This window comes from Centruroides vittatus, unplaced genomic scaffold (assembly GCF_030686945.1).
Source record: "Centruroides vittatus isolate TY-2023 unplaced genomic scaffold, ASM3068694v2 contig_905, whole genome shotgun sequence".
Classification (NCBI taxonomy): Eukaryota; Metazoa; Arthropoda; class Arachnida; order Scorpiones; family Buthidae; genus Centruroides; species Centruroides vittatus.
In genome coordinates, this window is record NW_027122595.1 from 955347 (window position 1) to 973942 (window position 18596).

The 18596-nt window shown below is 28.4% G+C and overlaps 1 protein-coding gene across 2 annotated transcripts; it reads right to left on the reverse strand.

Moving 5' to 3' along the window:
- Positions 1 to 1423: 1423 nt before the first annotated feature.
- On the reverse strand, positions 1424 to 15840 carry LOC136984166 (beta-1 adrenergic receptor-like). Of its 2 annotated transcripts, none has more exons than XM_067281099.1 (6): positions 15760 to 15840; positions 14720 to 14876; positions 10541 to 11423; positions 9223 to 9349; positions 3078 to 3152; positions 1424 to 2898 (listed from the first exon to the last, which is right to left on the reverse strand). In XM_067281099.1, exons 3-6 carry the CDS (start codon positions 11378 to 11380, stop codon positions 2462 to 2464), a joined length of 1479 nt encoding a protein of 492 aa, XP_067137200.1. In that variant the 5' UTR covers positions 11381 to 11423; positions 14720 to 14876; positions 15760 to 15840; the 3' UTR covers positions 1424 to 2461. The 2 variants fall into 2 exon arrangements, with proteins under 2 accessions (XP_067137200.1, XP_067137201.1); XM_067281100.1 differs by lacking the exon at positions 15760 to 15840 and adding an exon at positions 15250 to 15464.
- Between the last annotated feature and the right edge of the window lie 2756 nt (positions 15841 to 18596).

Here is an 18596-nt window from a genome sequence, read left to right on the forward strand (position 1 = left end):
TTCATTCATAATATGTGTATTAATGAGAGTAGAAAATTTTTTTAGTCTCTTATGCTTAATTTTCGATTGAAACCTGTCCTGCAGATAAGTGATATTTCTTAATGAAAGTAAGATTTTTTAATCTCAGAAATGTTTACGAAATAATATATAGTAAAAGCTTTCGTAATATGTTGCGTGCCATCTCTCCTAATATTCTAAATCCTCATTACATTCACTAAGATTTTAAAAAATGCATGTGCCCCTTTCTTCGTTTTATATTAGGAAAGTATGTCAAGTGAAATTATCATAAAATATTATATCATCATTTTTAAGCAGAAAAAATATAGTAGTGTGCCCATTTCAGGAAGAATAATGTAAGAACAACTAAATGATAATTTCTTTTTCATTTGCCAATATTTCTACATTTATAATGAATATACAGAAAAATATCGTTTTCGATCAAATTATTTTAAAAATATCATTTTTAAATTACAGAAAATAAAATAAAAACCAATCAGTAAAAGACGTTAGTCAATGTCACATACTCGGTATAAACATATTTGCAGAAAATATTACAGTTTAATCGCAAGAATTTTAAAACAACCATTTTTAATTATAAAAAAATAACTTTAAATGTAAAACAATATTTTAAAACAAAATTAAACCTAAAAATAAAGTAATATTAATATTAATCGTTTCGCTATTTTACATTTATCCAGATCTAAAGGAGGAACAAATTCAAATATTTTCTTAGTTGCGAGTCTACCAGAAATGATTTTCAACTGTAAAAATACTGTAAACACTTGAAAATAGCGACCACTCGACATCGGAACAACATCAAAGCAGTTTTACCAAACGGTTTTAATTCATTAATTTGATAAACTAAAAATTCGTAACGCTTCTTTTGTTAAGAATATCAAATTCGATTTATAGTAATAGTGTATAGAATATCTATTAACAATAACTGCTTTGGAGATTAGGACATTATAAATTATCTTCTGATTAATCATAACGTTACTTGCCGCACTTGACCTGTGTTTGTCGATTTTAGGATTAAATAAAATGTATAATTCTTAGATAAATATGGCACTTAGTATTCGCTCTTATAATCGTCGATATATATATATATTAATATATATCATTGAAGCGTTTGATAAACATTTCTAACCATTTTAAATATGAAAGCTTTCGTAACGACCACATTCAAGTAGTTCTTCACATGCCTAAATTTTCTAGTAACAAATTTTTAATGTTTATTATATACACTGCATACGCCTACGTATTTTCTTCCACTTTTTACACAAGTTATGGATAAATATTCGTTTCGATTTTAAATTATCTCCTATCAATTTAAGTACTGTTGGTTCTCTAATAGTACTTCAATAAGCTTAGTGAAGTAAAATGATACTTTTTGTAAAGATAAAATTACTTAAAATTACACTGATTTAATAAAATATTTTGTTTTTCAATTTTATTTGTGTATATACACACAACATTTTATAGTATTACAGTTACATATCACGTTACAAAGCAGTGGAATAAATATGTATGGTCAGACTGACGCATTTAATTATAATAATTACATTTCATAGCTCTAATTATTATGCGGCAATTTAATTGAAACAATTTAACATAGGATAAACATTAATCTGAAAAATGTACACTTTAATTTCATGTATGATTATGTTAAAATAATAAATAAAATTTTATTTAGCGTATACATTATTATTATATGAAGTTTCTAGCTTAAAATGTTTTTCAGTTGGCGCGACGTGATGCGAATAGATCGTGTCCTTTCTCACTTATTATACATAAAAAGATTCGGTTTTTACTGTTAAAATCGGCTATTTTAATTATAACATTCAAAATAAGTGTATTTTAAATTCAATTTTTAAATATTTGTACAACTTTAATGAAAAAAACCCGGTGTTTTCTTTTATACCTGTGACGCCACGCAACTGTGCATTTATAATTTTTAAAATATTAAATTACATAATAAGCTTGTTATTTATATTTAAATTTTGCAACTTTTATACCGATACATATTAAAATTATTTTTTAATAAAATTTTATTGTTTAATTTAAACATTGAAAATATTGTGCAGATGATTTTAAATAATAACGTTTCTTCAACGTTGATATGTTAATCTTCGCCGTATTCATTTAAATAACGACCATATTTAATTTGTTCTCTGATCACGTTCAAAATAGTTCAACAACAAAGAGTATAACAGGAGTTTCTGTCGTGTTATACGTCAATATCAGTTTAAAATCAATTTTATTTATATCGTGACTAGAAAGATGACAGCATTTACTACTTAAAATTGTTGTAAATTACTGCTTTTTGTGCCTGTATTTAATATTTTAAAGGCCGTATTCACAACCAAGGATCAAGAGCTTGTGTTAGAAGTTATCCAATTGCTATTCGTTTTACTTATTGGTTAACTTCTAACTCTTGATTATGAATGCGGGAATTAAACGTTTAAAAACTACTCTCTGAACAGATGTTGATTTCCACATCAGTATTTTCCGTTATAACCGAGCCATTTCCTATCGTCGGTGTGACTTCTTTTAAGTCTTCATCTGTACAATTTTCGGAACTTTCTTGAACTGTTGTTCCGTTTTCTGTTTCTTTTAACGAAGGGCACGACACTGACAATCTTTTTACAGCTACTGGCGATAGTTTCTGTTGATTATTGGATACAGTCTCTTCTAAATTTGGTGATTTTTCCGGTGGATTGTTGCGTTTTTCATTATTTTCTTTAACGCTGGTAGTAATGACTCTTTTCAAACCCATTGGCAAACAAGGTAAACTGATCCACGAGGTTTGTGACAGAAAACGTTTTCTGTTTGGCAACGTTTTCGCTGGTATAATATCTTTCTTCTTCTTGGATCTCCATTTTCTCAAAGTAAATCTGTCTTTAGTATTAAAGTTATTAAAAATTATTTTTTCAGAAAAGTGCTCAAATACTCTATAATATTATATTTTACCTTTTTGTAATTTATTTAAATCGATAAAGAAGCATTTACACTATTGAAAAAAGTACGTATACTTTTCTCCAGAGAACGAAGCTAATAAATTAATGTTGAAAAATTACCTGAGAACGTCCTATGAGATTTATTAGAAGTTCGTAACGAACGTGAACGGAAACTCATCGTACGAACGGAACTTCCTGTGAATAAAAAAGGGAATATTTTAAAGTACAACTACACCATTTCTAGAGGAAGATATTTAGAATGTTATTTTCACAAAGTGCCAATCGAAAGAATTATGAGTGAATTAAATATCGAGCACAATCTGGTAGATTTCAACGAAGAACATAAAGTACCATTATTGCGATAGAATAATTTCCAGATTAAATTTTTTTCCTTAAATACTAAGTAGGCTAATACGTGTAAAATAAGTTTATATAAAATGCGTAAAAATAATTAAAATCTAATATCCTGCAGTTATTGATGATGAAATTTTAATCATTCTTTCTTTAACGTTTATGTTTCGTAAGAGACTGCGTTCTACGTTGCTTATTGTATTTTTCACTTAACTGTAAAGATTATCGAATATTTTATACTCTCGTGTATTAAGAGAGTCAATTTAGTAATGAAGTATAAAATTTTATTTGTTAGATGTTTTACTTTATTAAAATTCTTCGTATTGTATGAGAGACCGTAAGATATACAATCGCCAAATAGAACATTAATTAGTTAAATTGATGTTTATATCTTTCTTTAATTAATATGATAAAGAAATGCGTAATTAAAATTTTTAAATTTATAAGTCTACATTCGCTTTCAATTATTGTATTGTTTAAGTTATTTCACATATGTTTAATCAAAATAAAAACAATAATAAATGTAAGCATAGATTTAATGAATATTCTTTCGGATTTTCCTTGTATTTGTGAGCCATTAATTTTGATTCAAGCAAAGTAAACTTGTAATCAATTTATGAAAAATAATAATAATTAAAATCTAAATAATTTTCGAAATTTTTTCTCATAGCTTTTGGACTAAACTTTCACGTGTTCAGTTCAGAGAATTTATTAAATTTTAATAATTCAATAAATTATCTGTTAGTATTTTAACTGTAAATCATATTATCAAATACAAGAGGACTTGAGATCAATTATCTTGAAAAATTTTATAAGTCTATAATAAATTTTCTCTTATAAATTTTTTAAAAATATATATTTCTTAACTTAATCAATTAATTACAAATTTATTTATAAGGTTTAAATAACACCACAAAATAATCCTTAAGTGCTAATTTGTTATCATTTAATAATATATTATAATCTATCATTTCATAACGAAGCAAGCGATTTCATTTGAAATAAAATAATACAATGCACTCTATATATATATATATATATATATATATAATAATAATAATATTTTAGTATTGATATATATATAATCTACCTATCTGACCATTTATTTTTAACTGCGAAAACATATTCTCCAAAAACAAACACTAAATTTATGCATAAAAATCTGGCGAGGACTAAGAAAATATAAATGAACCAACTGAATAATGACGATCAGACATTTATTTTTATTTTTATTTTTATGTTGAAGAATTTTTAGCGCGATACGGATGTTGTCTGGCAAATTATGAAATAGGCGGACGGTTGTCTGTTTAATTTTATGTCATCAATGAACGTTCTAAGAATCATATTCCAGATCATTCTCCTCTGACCCAAAATCAGGAAAACAGAATGCTACCAAGTAATCTTGCGAACATTATTAATAAACAATATACTATAAATGTATCCGTAAATTACACATTTATTTATACTGTTTCTTTCTACCATGCAACTTTTCATAGCAATTTAGTGTTGTTATGTAATAAAATTTATTATTACAAAATAAATATTTCGTCGAGTCATATTATAATTGATTATAAATCATAATTTTTGACAGTTTATATACAAAAAAAACCCTTAAATAATTACGAAAATATGAAAGATATAGATTTTTTTTAGTTTAAAAATTACATTTATGTTAAAGTTTATTCCCCTATTTTTTGTATTAGAAACTATTGTAGAAATTTATTCATTGCGGTTGGTTAAACATGTCACGGGGTCGACAAACTAACGTATGAAAACGAACGAATATACCGGATTCATTTATGAATATTTCCTGAGATCTGGACCGGATTCGATTCTGGATCCTTCAATTAATGAATCGAACTCCTACGGTGCGGCTATCCGTCTAACTGATCGGTAAAAATTTTGCTTTATGATGTAAATATACAATTAAAAATGGCATAGATGTGGTTAAAGCGTCATCCTACCGCTCTGAAGATTCCAGGATTGAATCCAGGCGAGCAACTCCCTAGGAATCTTTTATGGGTGGTCACTCCCGGATATGTCGGGCCCCTTCACCCTCCGGCCGCTCCATTATGGGCCTAGTCGAATCCATTATAAATATGATTTAAAAGGCCCTCTTCTACAGACCAAAAATAGTTAAGAATGAAAAAATATATATTAAATTTATTGCTCAGATAAATACCTATTCTTCAGAATGTTACATAAGTTCAAATTTCTAATAATTAAGGTAGAGACTCAATAAAAAGAATGAAAATATATTCTCATTCTTATTTTTATACATTTTGAATTTCTTTATTGTAATTTAACATAGCAGATACTTTAATTGTAATTCAAGTTTGTTCAAGCTAGAATAATAAGAAATGAAAATAACAACAATGAAAAGATTCATTGAAGGAAAGCAATTAAATGTTTATTTTTCCTTATCATTTGATGTAATTACGTAACTTGTTGACACGTTTAATATATTAAAAATTCCAAATTATTAATACAAAATTAACAGAAAATACAACTAAGTCATTCATATTCTAAAGGAACTTATCCTTCTATTATTTATAAAATTAAAAGCTTATTATTATGTTTTTCAAATGCCAATATGAAATTATTTAAAATAAATATTGAGAAAATTTCAACGAAATTTCAATTAAATTACAACGAAAAAAAAAAAATAAAAGTAAATTATTAATGAAGTAATAATTATCACTACATAAATTAAACAACAATAAAACATTTAAGTATGTTAATTAGTGTGTCAAACGTCGTTTTTTCTTCAAAAATAAATAAATAAATAAATAATTAAATTATGTAAAAAATATTTTTTTAATTTTTAAATTAAAACATAAAACAATTAATAAAGTTTAAAATTTTATTACAAATACATTTAAAGTTTTTGCAAGTATTTTTTCATACTTAAAAAGTTTTTTACATTATTACAGATTATTAAACAATTTTCAAATTTTAAACATTTTTTAATACATCTAATACTCTGTTTTATCTCATTACCATTACATAATTTATTATTATTATATGTAATAAAATTTAATTGTCTTTCTTAAAATTGAACAATCCTATATTAATATCCTACTTGTACAATTAAATATACTATCAACTTTTGCCATTTTCATTCATTAATAGCCAATATAACTGCTATAAGTATGCCTGTTAATGAAAATGACAAAAGTTATTAGTAGGCTACCATATGGAAATAAATGGAATTATTGCACATTGTTCTAAGAGTTCATAAATAGAATTTTACGACGTCAATAATATATCCTTCTTTGTTATTAATCGAACAAATAGCATTCATACTAAAAGTAAGAATGGCTCTGACCTTGTTTAATTAATTTCCATTTAATCTATGGAGATTTCAAAAATGATAATCTCTATTGTTTCTGTAAGGTTAAACTAGAAAAAAATCTCTGCTTGCGATTGTATTTATTAAAATATCCTCTAATTAACTTCTTGTTTTGCAACTTGTTACTATGTGCAATAAATTATTATTAGTACTAATTATCGATATAATTTAATATTCTTCCTTGGTAGGTGTAATGATTGAATGCGAAATAAAATATTTTTACTTTATCTTTATGTCAATTTTCCAAAATTCCGCAGATTTTCATTCTGTTCTTGATTTATTTTTTAAAATATGTAATAAAAACTTGATATAATCAGAAAATATATGTTATTGAAGCTTGACTTATTATCATTTAATCGACTCACCAGTTAACAAGATTGATTATTATAATAATTATGTTATATAGAAGTATGTTTCAAATGTTATATAATAAATATAACATAACATATTTTTGGCATCAAGTATATACAAATAATATATATATTTATACTAAAAATATGTAGCAATCAAAAACACGCTTTCTTCTAAATATATCATAAACAGTCTTTCATTTCTCACAATTTTCTTTTTAAATTAAAATCATGTACTATAAGATTTAAATGATTTTTGTTTTTTCATAAATGCATGTGTGAAGTGTTAGAAAATATGATTTTCTTTTAGTTTTGAGCATTATACTGTTTACTTAATGTTTCAATTAATTGTAATTCTAACTTCTAAGCGTTGTTCGTAATGCTTCTAACAACTATTTCGCATTTCGTAATTGAAGTTTTATAAAAGTATTAGAAATTAATTGCCGTAATTACTTTATGAAATTATTTAAAACAAATTTAACTATTTGTTGTTATAAGTTTATAAATAAATTACGAAACGACTTTTAAAAGTTCAATGAATTCAAATGCTTATCATCTACAAAACTGTTCTCATTAAATTTGATTTTCGCAGAATCTCAATAAAAACAATTTTGAGACACTCAAGAATTAAAAATAACCTTTTAAAATTATCTTTAATATTTTTATTTTTGAACTTATTTAATTTGTTTACAAAATAGTATCTTTTTATATTATTAAAATAATTTTATCCTATTCATAAATTTACTTAGAAACTTCTGAACACTTACTGTATCACTGATCTAGATTATTAAATTTTCGTGAAAGGTTAATGCTATTCTACAAATCTATAGTATTTAGAAAGTTACTAAGTTCAACATTGATAAACTAAGAAGCAATATATATTAATACCATCAATGAAACTTGCGTGCATTAGTAAACATATAGATTATTGAAATAACATTCTTAGTCTAATAAAACAAATATTGATGTAGTCTCTCACGGTTTCTAATGTTTATAAAGGCGATGAACTCATAGCTTCTTAAGTATAAAATTAGATTTTAAATATAAAAGTTTACAATGTATAAATAATTTTAAGAAAAACGTTTTCAAAGCGATTCATTCTTCAATTTTTAAGTACCAGAATGGATATCTCCGCTTATAAGAAGAAAATTCAGCATATAAGAACACTTCTAAAACTATAATTATGAGTTATTTATAATAAGTTCTTTATCTATTAATTTTTTATTGAAAGAGAACAAAAATAATCAATTATTGATAAAGGACAGAATAAGTAATTGCACAGATTTGATTAATTGATTTCTCCTAATTAATCTAATTTTTATTAATTAATATCTACTAAAACTGAATAATCGTTATGAAAGGATGAAATTTTAAGAACCAATCATCATCTAAGAAATTTCAGTTTTTTTTTTATAATCCTGTTCCGTTTTATAATTCCAGGAATAAGGGAAATGAGTCTAGTTACAATGTGTCAGTTCTAGCAATGATTTTCGGATCTGCTGATTTATATGAATTTCTAGTTTTGTACATTTTTGGGTCATTTCCTGAAAATTAATTATGACGTAACAAACTTCGAAATTAACTCAAAGTAATGATTCTAAGATATAATGTCTAATGAATATAAACTGGACGCGTGTAAACGTTCAGTTTATGGAAAATTCCTTTATAGGAAATTGCTAGATAGGAAAATTTCTAATTAAATCTATTGGAAAATCCTAAATATTTTAATAGAAAATTTTTAGATAATTGTATCACGAAAGAGCAATTCACTTGAAACAGGAACATTTCTTTCAAAAAACACTGATAAGTAGAAATATAATCTGCAAACTGCTTTCATTTCCTCACTTATAGAAAGTATTTATGATAAATATTTTAATTAAGTAGCAAACTTGATGATAATTCAACCCTTTTCGGGTTACATTGAATGTAATGATAGTGCATATCTAGTAAGGATTTTATGAGAGATATCATAACTTTAATAAATATCAGAATAAATAATAGAAAAAGGGAACTATAAAGGTTAAAGGTTTTATTCCTTGTAGGATTGAAAAAGTTTGAATTATTGTAAACCTCATGGGATAGTAAACTGTTTTCATATAATTTAAATTTATTAGAGTTAATTAAATCATAAATTTACAGTTTCCTGTTTGGTATGAGTTTCATTTAGTTTCATTACGCTAGAAAATGTGAGTCTTTAAAACAAAATCCCTACCTGCACTAAGTATAGGTCCTTGATAAGTGCCACACATTATTTCTTTATATCCTTGGCGGAATGAAGGACTTCTGAAGGCATATATAATGGGATTACAGGCAGAATTTAAGTATCCGCACCAGTAAACCTGAAATTGTTAAACAGAATTAGTTGTAGATTATTTAAGTTAATTTTAATCGAGTTAATTTTAAAACATAGTCGTAACAATACATTTAAATCACTTTGGATTGATTCTATTAGTGTATAGCCTATACATCAATAAACCAGGGAATATTTGCATGAATAATCCATTAACTGCAGCAATTCAACAGGGAAAATATACTTCTACAAGTACGAAATATTAAAAAGAGCCATTAATATTTAGTAGAAACGTTTAAATAACATCACAAATTGTTTAATATCATTAAAAAGTATTAACTAATTCAGGCGTTTCCGTTGTTATTCAAATTAAAAAGTACAATATTTGAGTATTAATTTTTATAATAGGTTTAAACACTAATGAAAATGGACTTTCATTTGAATAAATTATACAAACTAGGAATTCTCATACCATGAAACTGTTGCTTATAATACAAATGAATACGGTGAATAGAAATTAACATGTTACCATTATACGTATTAATTAACTTGGATCAACTTGTGTAATGTAAGTGTTAATCTAATGAAATCAATACCTTGAAACACAGGGGAATAAGTATTGTTAGCTTATCCAATTATACCTGTATATTCTGTATAACATATTTTTAATTTAAAAGCATTAAGTATTATTATTTTTTGCTAGATTTTTTATATTTTCATTCTTGTTTTAATATTAAAATTACATTTATTCGTAAAAAAAAGAAATACACTAAAAGAGATGGGTGTTGTCGCGCATCATTTAAATATTTATCAAATCTGAAGCATAGAAAAATTAGAAGAGCTGAAAATTATTTAATAAATGTGAAATAAAATTCTATCGATATCGTGTTATTACAAGATTTATTTTCACTTTTGGACTCTACTCCTTGTGGGCACTAAGAGAATCGTTCTATCAAGCCCAACGTGGGTTTGGCCCACAATGGGGCGGCCGAATGATGAGGGATGAACCTTACATATACGAGATAGATTGCTCACGAAGAATTAGACTAGTGAGGAGTTGCTAGCCTAGATTCGAACCCGGGTCCCCAGGTTCTGGGGGACCCGGTGAAGCCTACAGATTTTATAGAATACATTCCTTGTTTTATAATATATTATGTGAGTTTGATGATCTTGTAAAACTTTGTAATAAATCGAAATACAGAAAATTTAATAAAATGTATTATTTGAGATTAATACTTACTATAGGATTAACGACGAGCGGCATCATTGTTTTGTTTTTCATGATGGCCACAGAAGTAGAATACAAAACAAACGGTGTCCAGCATATTAAAAAGCAAGCTAACACAAAAAATAAGGTTATGGATATCCTCTTCTGTTGAGAAACAGAACTCTCCAAGTTAATATTAGATGTTTCTCGGATTCTCTTCATATGTTCGTGGATTTCACGAAATATATGAAAATAACAAAAAGTCATGACTCCTAACGGAATTATATAATTGGTTGTGGTAATGATGAAAGAATGAGCATAATCGCCGACGTCATCTGGATAACTGGGTCCACACTGGGATGAACCTTTCTTGTAAATTATGCGATTCAACCCCAATAGAGGCGCTGTGGCACAGATACATGACCAGATCCATGTAGCCGCAATCATTATCTTAATTCTTCGAGGATTCATTGCTCGACTGAATGGTTTTGTGATGGATATATATTTATGTATACTGATATACATCAAAGTGTGAATGGAACAAATGAGGAAAAGAGCCATGGTAAAGCCATTGAATAGACACATGCCTTTACCGAACACCCAATCGCCACTTATAAGAGTGACCAACGATAAAGGCATATTGAAAACAGCAATAAGGATATCGGCCGCTGCTAAATTAACAATGAAAATGTTAGTTCTAGTCCTCATCCCTCGATGCCTGCAGATTGTGAGAATAACCATTATATTTCCACCTATTGCTAATATAATGATGATTACCATGACGATCGATAACGGTACAATCACAGGCAAACCATGGTGCATAAAAGTAGAGTTAGAATCAGTCCAATCTGGAGGTAATGATGTATTTTTCATGCTGATGTCTTTCTTTTCGGAAAATGTAAATTGTCGTATTTACCTGAAAAAAATGAGAAGTTAAATGGAAAATAAAATCGATATCTCAGTTATCGAACATTAAAGAAAAAAGTAAATGCTTCTTTCTTCCTGATAAACAACTTGAAAAATAATGTTAATATAAGGTACGGGTCTCATGGCCCACCAAGTTTGAACTGTTATTTTGAAATTATTAAACTGTCACCTAGTCTAGATGATAACGCAGTCATTTCTGGGGGGAATTGGTGGACCATAATGAGGCCTCTATCTTATTTACCAAGTTAATAATAGAGTAGATGCATAGGTGTTATTTGTTTATTAAGAAATATACCCATCAAAATTTTAAAGAAAACATGTTATATTCTGTTCCAAGAATTAAGCGAATCTATATTAATGAAGGATTAGGCTCTATATGATAATATAACTTTATTTCTATATCATCATATATTTCTATACATGTTTGATTTTTAAAGTTCGAAAATAAAATATTTTTATGAATTACTGTAAATAAAACGTATTTATTTATCGGTAAATAGGTACTGGATAGATTATACTGTATTGTTTTATTGTTATCTGTATGTGAAAATCATTTATCTATACTTGAGAGAATGCGAGAAGCATTTATCTATACTTCTTTATGCTAATGATTTAATTAATACAGCACTCAGTTTATAACTTATCAGTTACATCAATGATCAGTGTTTTGTTAATTGTATCTTTCTTTTTATCCAATTTGAACTTGTATAATGTTGACTATAACTAGATCTACTACAACTGTCAGAATTAACAATCAGCATTGCATCAACTTTCAGAATAAAAATTCAATGCAGTCCTTATCTTTCACAATTCCTCTGGTGGAGTAGAGTAGTCGTTGGTTCGCGCCTGACCAACAAACTGACCACATGGAGTTTTCCGGGTTTTCTTCACGTGTCTAGCACCTAAATAGGGACAGTCTTCCCTGAAAAAATCATTCCAGACAAATCGTCCATGTGTTTCACTGTCTTATCCCATCAATCCAATCCAATTTTCCACAATCCAGAAATATTGGTAAATTGTTAATGAAAGTGAATTATTTTCTTTCCTATTTTATCAAAATCTTATTTCGCTGGAAAAAACATTTAAAAATTATTATCATAACTAGGATTGATGGGATCTGCCAAGGAAGTAATGCCTCCTGGGAGAACTTTTTATAAAAAACTGGTCCCTATTGAGGGGTTAGACACCTGAAGAAAACCGGGGAAACGCCACGTGGCCAGCCTGTTGACCAGGCGCGAACCCGCAATCAACTACCAGTGTTCAATGGTTTTATATTATAATAACTAAGTGATAACTAATCGAAATTCTATAATAGTCAGATTATGCACAAGAATATTTAAGAAAATTTCTAAAATGAATTTCATAACTTTTTGTAAATTCTGAACGTTCTGAAGAAGTTGGGAAACGAAATCCGATTGCTTCTACTTTACCGAAGATATTGCATCGTTTTAAATATTTAAAATTAATAATGTGATATGTTTAATAATAACATTTAAACGATTTAAGTCAATAATTATTATTTTTTAAAAAATAAATGATTCAAGAACAAAATCTGGTAATTCATTTATAATAGAAGAGTTAAATACATAATCTTAAGTACACATTATTAAAGGCAATATTGAAAACAAAGAGGTTTGACTGACATTTCTACAAATATTTATCTTGTGGGAGAAAAAGTTGCTCAAATTATCTGCTAATTCGTGCAATGTATAAAGTAATTAAAGATAAGAATATGTTGCAAATGCATTATTATAAAAGGTTAATTCAGTGAATAACAACATTCGTTTTGCCTAAATAGTGTACGTTTTTACGTTAAGTTGACGTCATTATCACACTTTCTCATAAGAAAATTGTACGAATGACGTCAAATTGGTATATTATTGTATATTATTCGAACAAAACGAATGCACATTAGATGTGACATCGTGTTATGAATTCCAGATGGAAGTTTTCAAATGATAGAAGTGTTTATAATTATCTGGATATTTTTTATGTTTTTTGAAACGATAAATAAATAAATACTATTTTGAGAGTTTAGAACAGCATTTCTAATTGCTTAAGCTAACCTTGCCGTACACTTTTCAATAAACGATATTCTTTCATATAGCAAATATAATTTATTATTTTAATTTTTTTAAACTTGATTCGTTACATAATTTCAATATACAGTCAATAGTGCCGGCAGGATTTGTTTCAGAGGTTGTACAATGGATTAATTGAACGAAGTGATTGAAATTAATTATTGCCGTATTAGTTAAGCAAAATTAACTTTGCAAGCCGGTAAAGATCGCTTTGTACATTAATAAATAAAATAAAATTCCTATTATATTCTATTTATTTTCCTCTCTTTTGTATATTTTTTGTATTAACTAGGAGGTGCTTTCGACCTCTGTACCCTTGTATACAGTAAAACCTCTGAACAACGGCCAGTGATAAAAAATAAATAAAAAATGGCCGTTGTTTGGAGGTTATTTTGTATGCATTTCAAAAAGAAATGTTCCTGAAAAAATAGCCGTTACTGGAGGTTAGACTGCATTATGGAAAAGTAAAACTTTTGCTTTATCTAAATTAATTAACATTTCATTCTCATTTTAAAATATGTGAAAAAGTATAGAGTTTCCGTAGATAAAATCGTTCTTTTATCCGTTACTTGATATTTAATTCCGCATTAAATAATGCAAATTTCATTACTATATTCCATTTTGGATAATTAGTGTATTGGGGGTATCTACGCGCGCCGACGGACGCGTCGCTTCGCGCTCGTTATCTCGCAACACGCAATGAACTGTCTGATTTATCTTTGTAAAGCACCTATATTCATCTTAATTATGTTAATATAAATTTATTTTTTTAGATCATTTACATTGCGTTAGTTATAAAAACAAAACGTAAAATTTAATTTCTCTGCACGAAGCGAAGCCATTTCCCAAATTTAACCCGTATTAATAATGCAAATTCCATTAACGCATTCCATTTTAGTAATGATTTAATAGATAAATAGCATTGCGAGCCGCGGCGGCACCGCGTCGTGTTCAAATTATAATCGTCGCTATTTACTTAAAATTAGTTATTTCCATTAAAATAAGCTTTGGAATATATATATTTGCATATTTTTAAAAAAAAATTTTAAAGTAAATATATCGTTAATACTGCGTGAACTCTTAAAATTTAAATAGTGTAGTATACATGTGAAGCGACGCGACTGTCACGCGATAGCGACGAGACTGAATAATTATCAATAATTAAGTTTATACAATATTTTAAATACAATAGAAATATACATACATTATTTTCTTGTTAATTTTAAATGTGTGACCTGAATTATTGAGTTTTTTTTTTTTTAGTTTTCAATATACTGGAAGTTTTATCATTGTACCATGCTTCCTTTTTAAAGAGGAAGCAAATCTTCCTGATGATACACAGCTACAGATAATTCATTAACCTAAAAATTAACAGACAATGATTAATAAGAATTATTCTCTATATAAAATTCCATAATTACTAAAGAACTAATCAATATCTTCTGCCTAAATTTAAAAACTCCTTTCATTCAGCAAATCTATTTCATAATATCGGTAATGGATTTTTCCATTTTATTCAAGGAAGTAAACATGCAGGAAATGATTAAGTTTATTGTAAAATGAGAAAATTAAACGTATACATAGAAACAAAAGCTAAAATCGGTTTGAAATTGTTAAAGAGATTATATCGAACATTACAACTCTACTAATTAAAAGCGAATTTATCACTCCATGCCGTAAAATTTAGCGCATTTTGAACCGGTTTACCTTCAAAAATATGATAATTAAACATACCAGAGAGTAGAACACACTCTTAACTTTATCGTTATGTCAACGAAGAGCTATCTGAGTAATTAAACAATTACTAGCGATAAAAAAAACGTCTCTGTAATAGAACTGGAAAAATGTCGACTGTCAGTTATATTGAATTTGCTTTGTGTTATATTATTTCTAAGAAGAGCATCAATGTATGGAAGGAAATGGAAGTTAGAAACCATTTCCAGTTTCTTCTGGTGAAACAGGAAAACTTCTTACATTCTAAACTTAATGTAATTTTAATATATAGTTTAACATATTTATATATAAAATAATATATAATTTAAGCGTCATTTATATTGTTTTACTAGCTAATTAAATGCAAAACGAACCTATGTTTAAAATGTTTAGAACAAACTGTAAACTCTAAAAAAAACGAAAAACAAATATATCAAGAGTAATTTTTGAAATTATTAATCTAAAAATAACAATTTAACGCATTTAAATATTTAAAAAATAGTTGTAAATATACGGAAGAGACGAACTTACCTCCATGCACGCTTCTCTAATTCTTGATTGAAAATACCGCTTTAGTTTTATTTGTACTCGCTAATAGCGCTGCTATCGCCAATTCGGTTCTTTATTTCTTACCGTGTTGCTGCGTCCTTTTCACGTAACACACGTCCGTAAATTCTCGAAAACGTTTCGACTCGAAATATTTTAATTTCTTTAACAAAATGAATCGAATTTAGAAAAGGAGTAGGTTTAACATACTTGGAAAAAGTCGTTAAAAATTCCATAAAAATATTTACTTTAGCTTACAATCAAACAAACTATAAATGGCTCCCGCTCTTCACAAATTCCTGAAACGTTTATTATTTATTAATGAGATAGGAGAAAAAATCTACTTAATAGCTTTATTGACCTTGTATTCTAAATTTTTTCCATCACAATTGTTACTCAATATATTTGGGTGTGACTCGTGCACGAACTTGACATGAATTATTCACTGATTGGGTGTAGGAAATTTCGATCGTTGTTCTCTTACTTCAACACTGCTACTGGAATATTAGCAAAGTTAGCTGCAAATTAGTGAAGATAATATTTGCAGCTCGCATAAGGGCCGGTCTATTAATTACGTGTACAGTTTTTCAGCCACTTTTTCATCCCCTCCCCGTTGTGTATTTTGGCAAACCTCCTTCTCCTCTTTAATTGTGTGTACAATAGTTTACGGACCCCTGATATTGAAAAAAATGACGAAAAATTTCTGTAAGTATTTTCTGACAGTCACTTGACTAGTAATTAGGCTTATAAGAACGAATTCCTACGCCACTAATGTTAAAAATGTCTGCGTAGGCAATACCTCGATCCTTCTCACTCTCTATCGTTTACAATGATATATTTTTCACGACCTCCCCCCCCTCAAACTGTACTGTACACGCAATGGACGATGCCTAAGATAAGTCTAGCTGCTAGAATTATTTTACACGAATATTATATTTCGTATGCTGCAGCCAGATAATATTTTTAAAAAAATTACTCGCTTCTTATCGAACATTTTTGAATTATCAGTTGATAAAAATGAAATTTTATAGTCTACATCTTTATCAAATGATTTGGAAATAATTGTTGCAAAAGGTGAAATATACAAAATCGATTGTCACTGAACTTCACGTAACTTATCTTTTAAATTTCCAAGAAGGACAATACGTATCCGCATTCATCCTTCTTCTTGCCTTTCACAATCTTATGCTAATTAATACAATGAATATATAATTATTTAAAATACAGTGGGTGATCGATTAACGAACATAATCCGTTCCAATCCGAATTGTTCGTTAACCGATTATCGATTTACCATAGGTTTTTATGGGAATTTGATTAATTCGTTCTGGAGATCCCCAAAAGTAAAAAAATATATATATACTTTCTTACTACGTTTATTTATATATAATAATAATAATACATATATACACAGCCTTGCATTTTTATTAGTGATGTTTTTTCCGTTTGTGGGGGTTAAAGAATCTGTCTAATGTCGATTGCTTTTCTCTCTTCTTCAGGATTTTTTGGAGTAATTAATAGCGAGGTTGAGACCGAAGTTTAAAACGCGAAAGCGTGTACGTCGGACGTTCAGCGCCGCTTTCCTGTAAGCCTAGAAGTTTGACAACGGCGTTTGGAACGTCGAGCATGATTCCACTGACGTTCCAAACGCCGTTGTCAAACTTCGAAAACGGCGCTAAACGTCCGACGTACACGTTTTCGCGTTTTAAACTTTGGCCTCAACCTCGCTAATAGCATTGAAATTGTAGAGATCGCCAAGCCTATTAACCTCGACCTGGTTTGGATGCCATTCTAAGACTGTCGTTCTGATATCCTCCCACTTCTTCAAAAGATCTTTCGTAGCAGATATCGGCATTAATCCTCTTTTTCAGAAGAAAAATATCTCGCCGAGTTTCTTGGTGTTCTTCATTCAAGAGTTCTTGGCATTCTTCTGTCGTCAGATCAGTTTCGGATTCCATTATGAGTTCTTCAATGTTTTTTATTTCTCAGATGTGATTTTTGTTATTCCTTTAGCTGCTCGAGTCTTCTTGATTTTACAGTATCTTTCTTAGATAAGATTGAACTGCGGCCTACTGTATACCCGTTCGAGCCATACTGCAACATCAGACATCACTCTCTACCTTTGCTATTATACTCTCACCTTTCGAAAATAAAAACCGATGCAAAACTTAACGAGTACCCGTCCGACAGTCTCGCGAACACTATAAAAAAATTGTTTCTGTCAGAAAAATAAAAGGCTGAAATTACAAGGGAGAGTTTCAAAGTTCGGAGGAATACTATCCGATCAGTATATACCGGGTTGAGCGTCGATGTAGATGTCTCCCACGCTCCAAAAAGTTCCGAATTGTTGCCTGGAGACAAGATTTTTATGTTCGTTGTCCGAACATAAAAATCTTTCGCGTTTGTTCGTTATCCGATTTGTTCGTAAACCGATCACTCATTGTATATCGTTTTTATATTATTTAAAGCGTTAAATCGAAGAACTACCTGAAAACGCAATTTTTGATATAGTTTAATAAGTTGCACGTTGTCGCAATATTGTAGTACACTTATAGTCGCAATATTTAGTAACTTAGTAGTACAGTCAAACCTGTGATCAACGTCATTGACAGGAACATAATGTCCGTTGCCTGGAGGTTATTTTGTCCACATTTCTAAAATAAACGTTTCCAAAAAAAAAAAAAAAAAAAAAAAAAAAGCCGCCGTTTAGAGGTGGCCATTGTTGGGAGATGACCATTATTGGAGGTGAACTGTATTTGAGTTTAAAATGTAGCTTTATGTTAAATATTGGACTGATTATTAAATAGATAACGCTAGTTTTA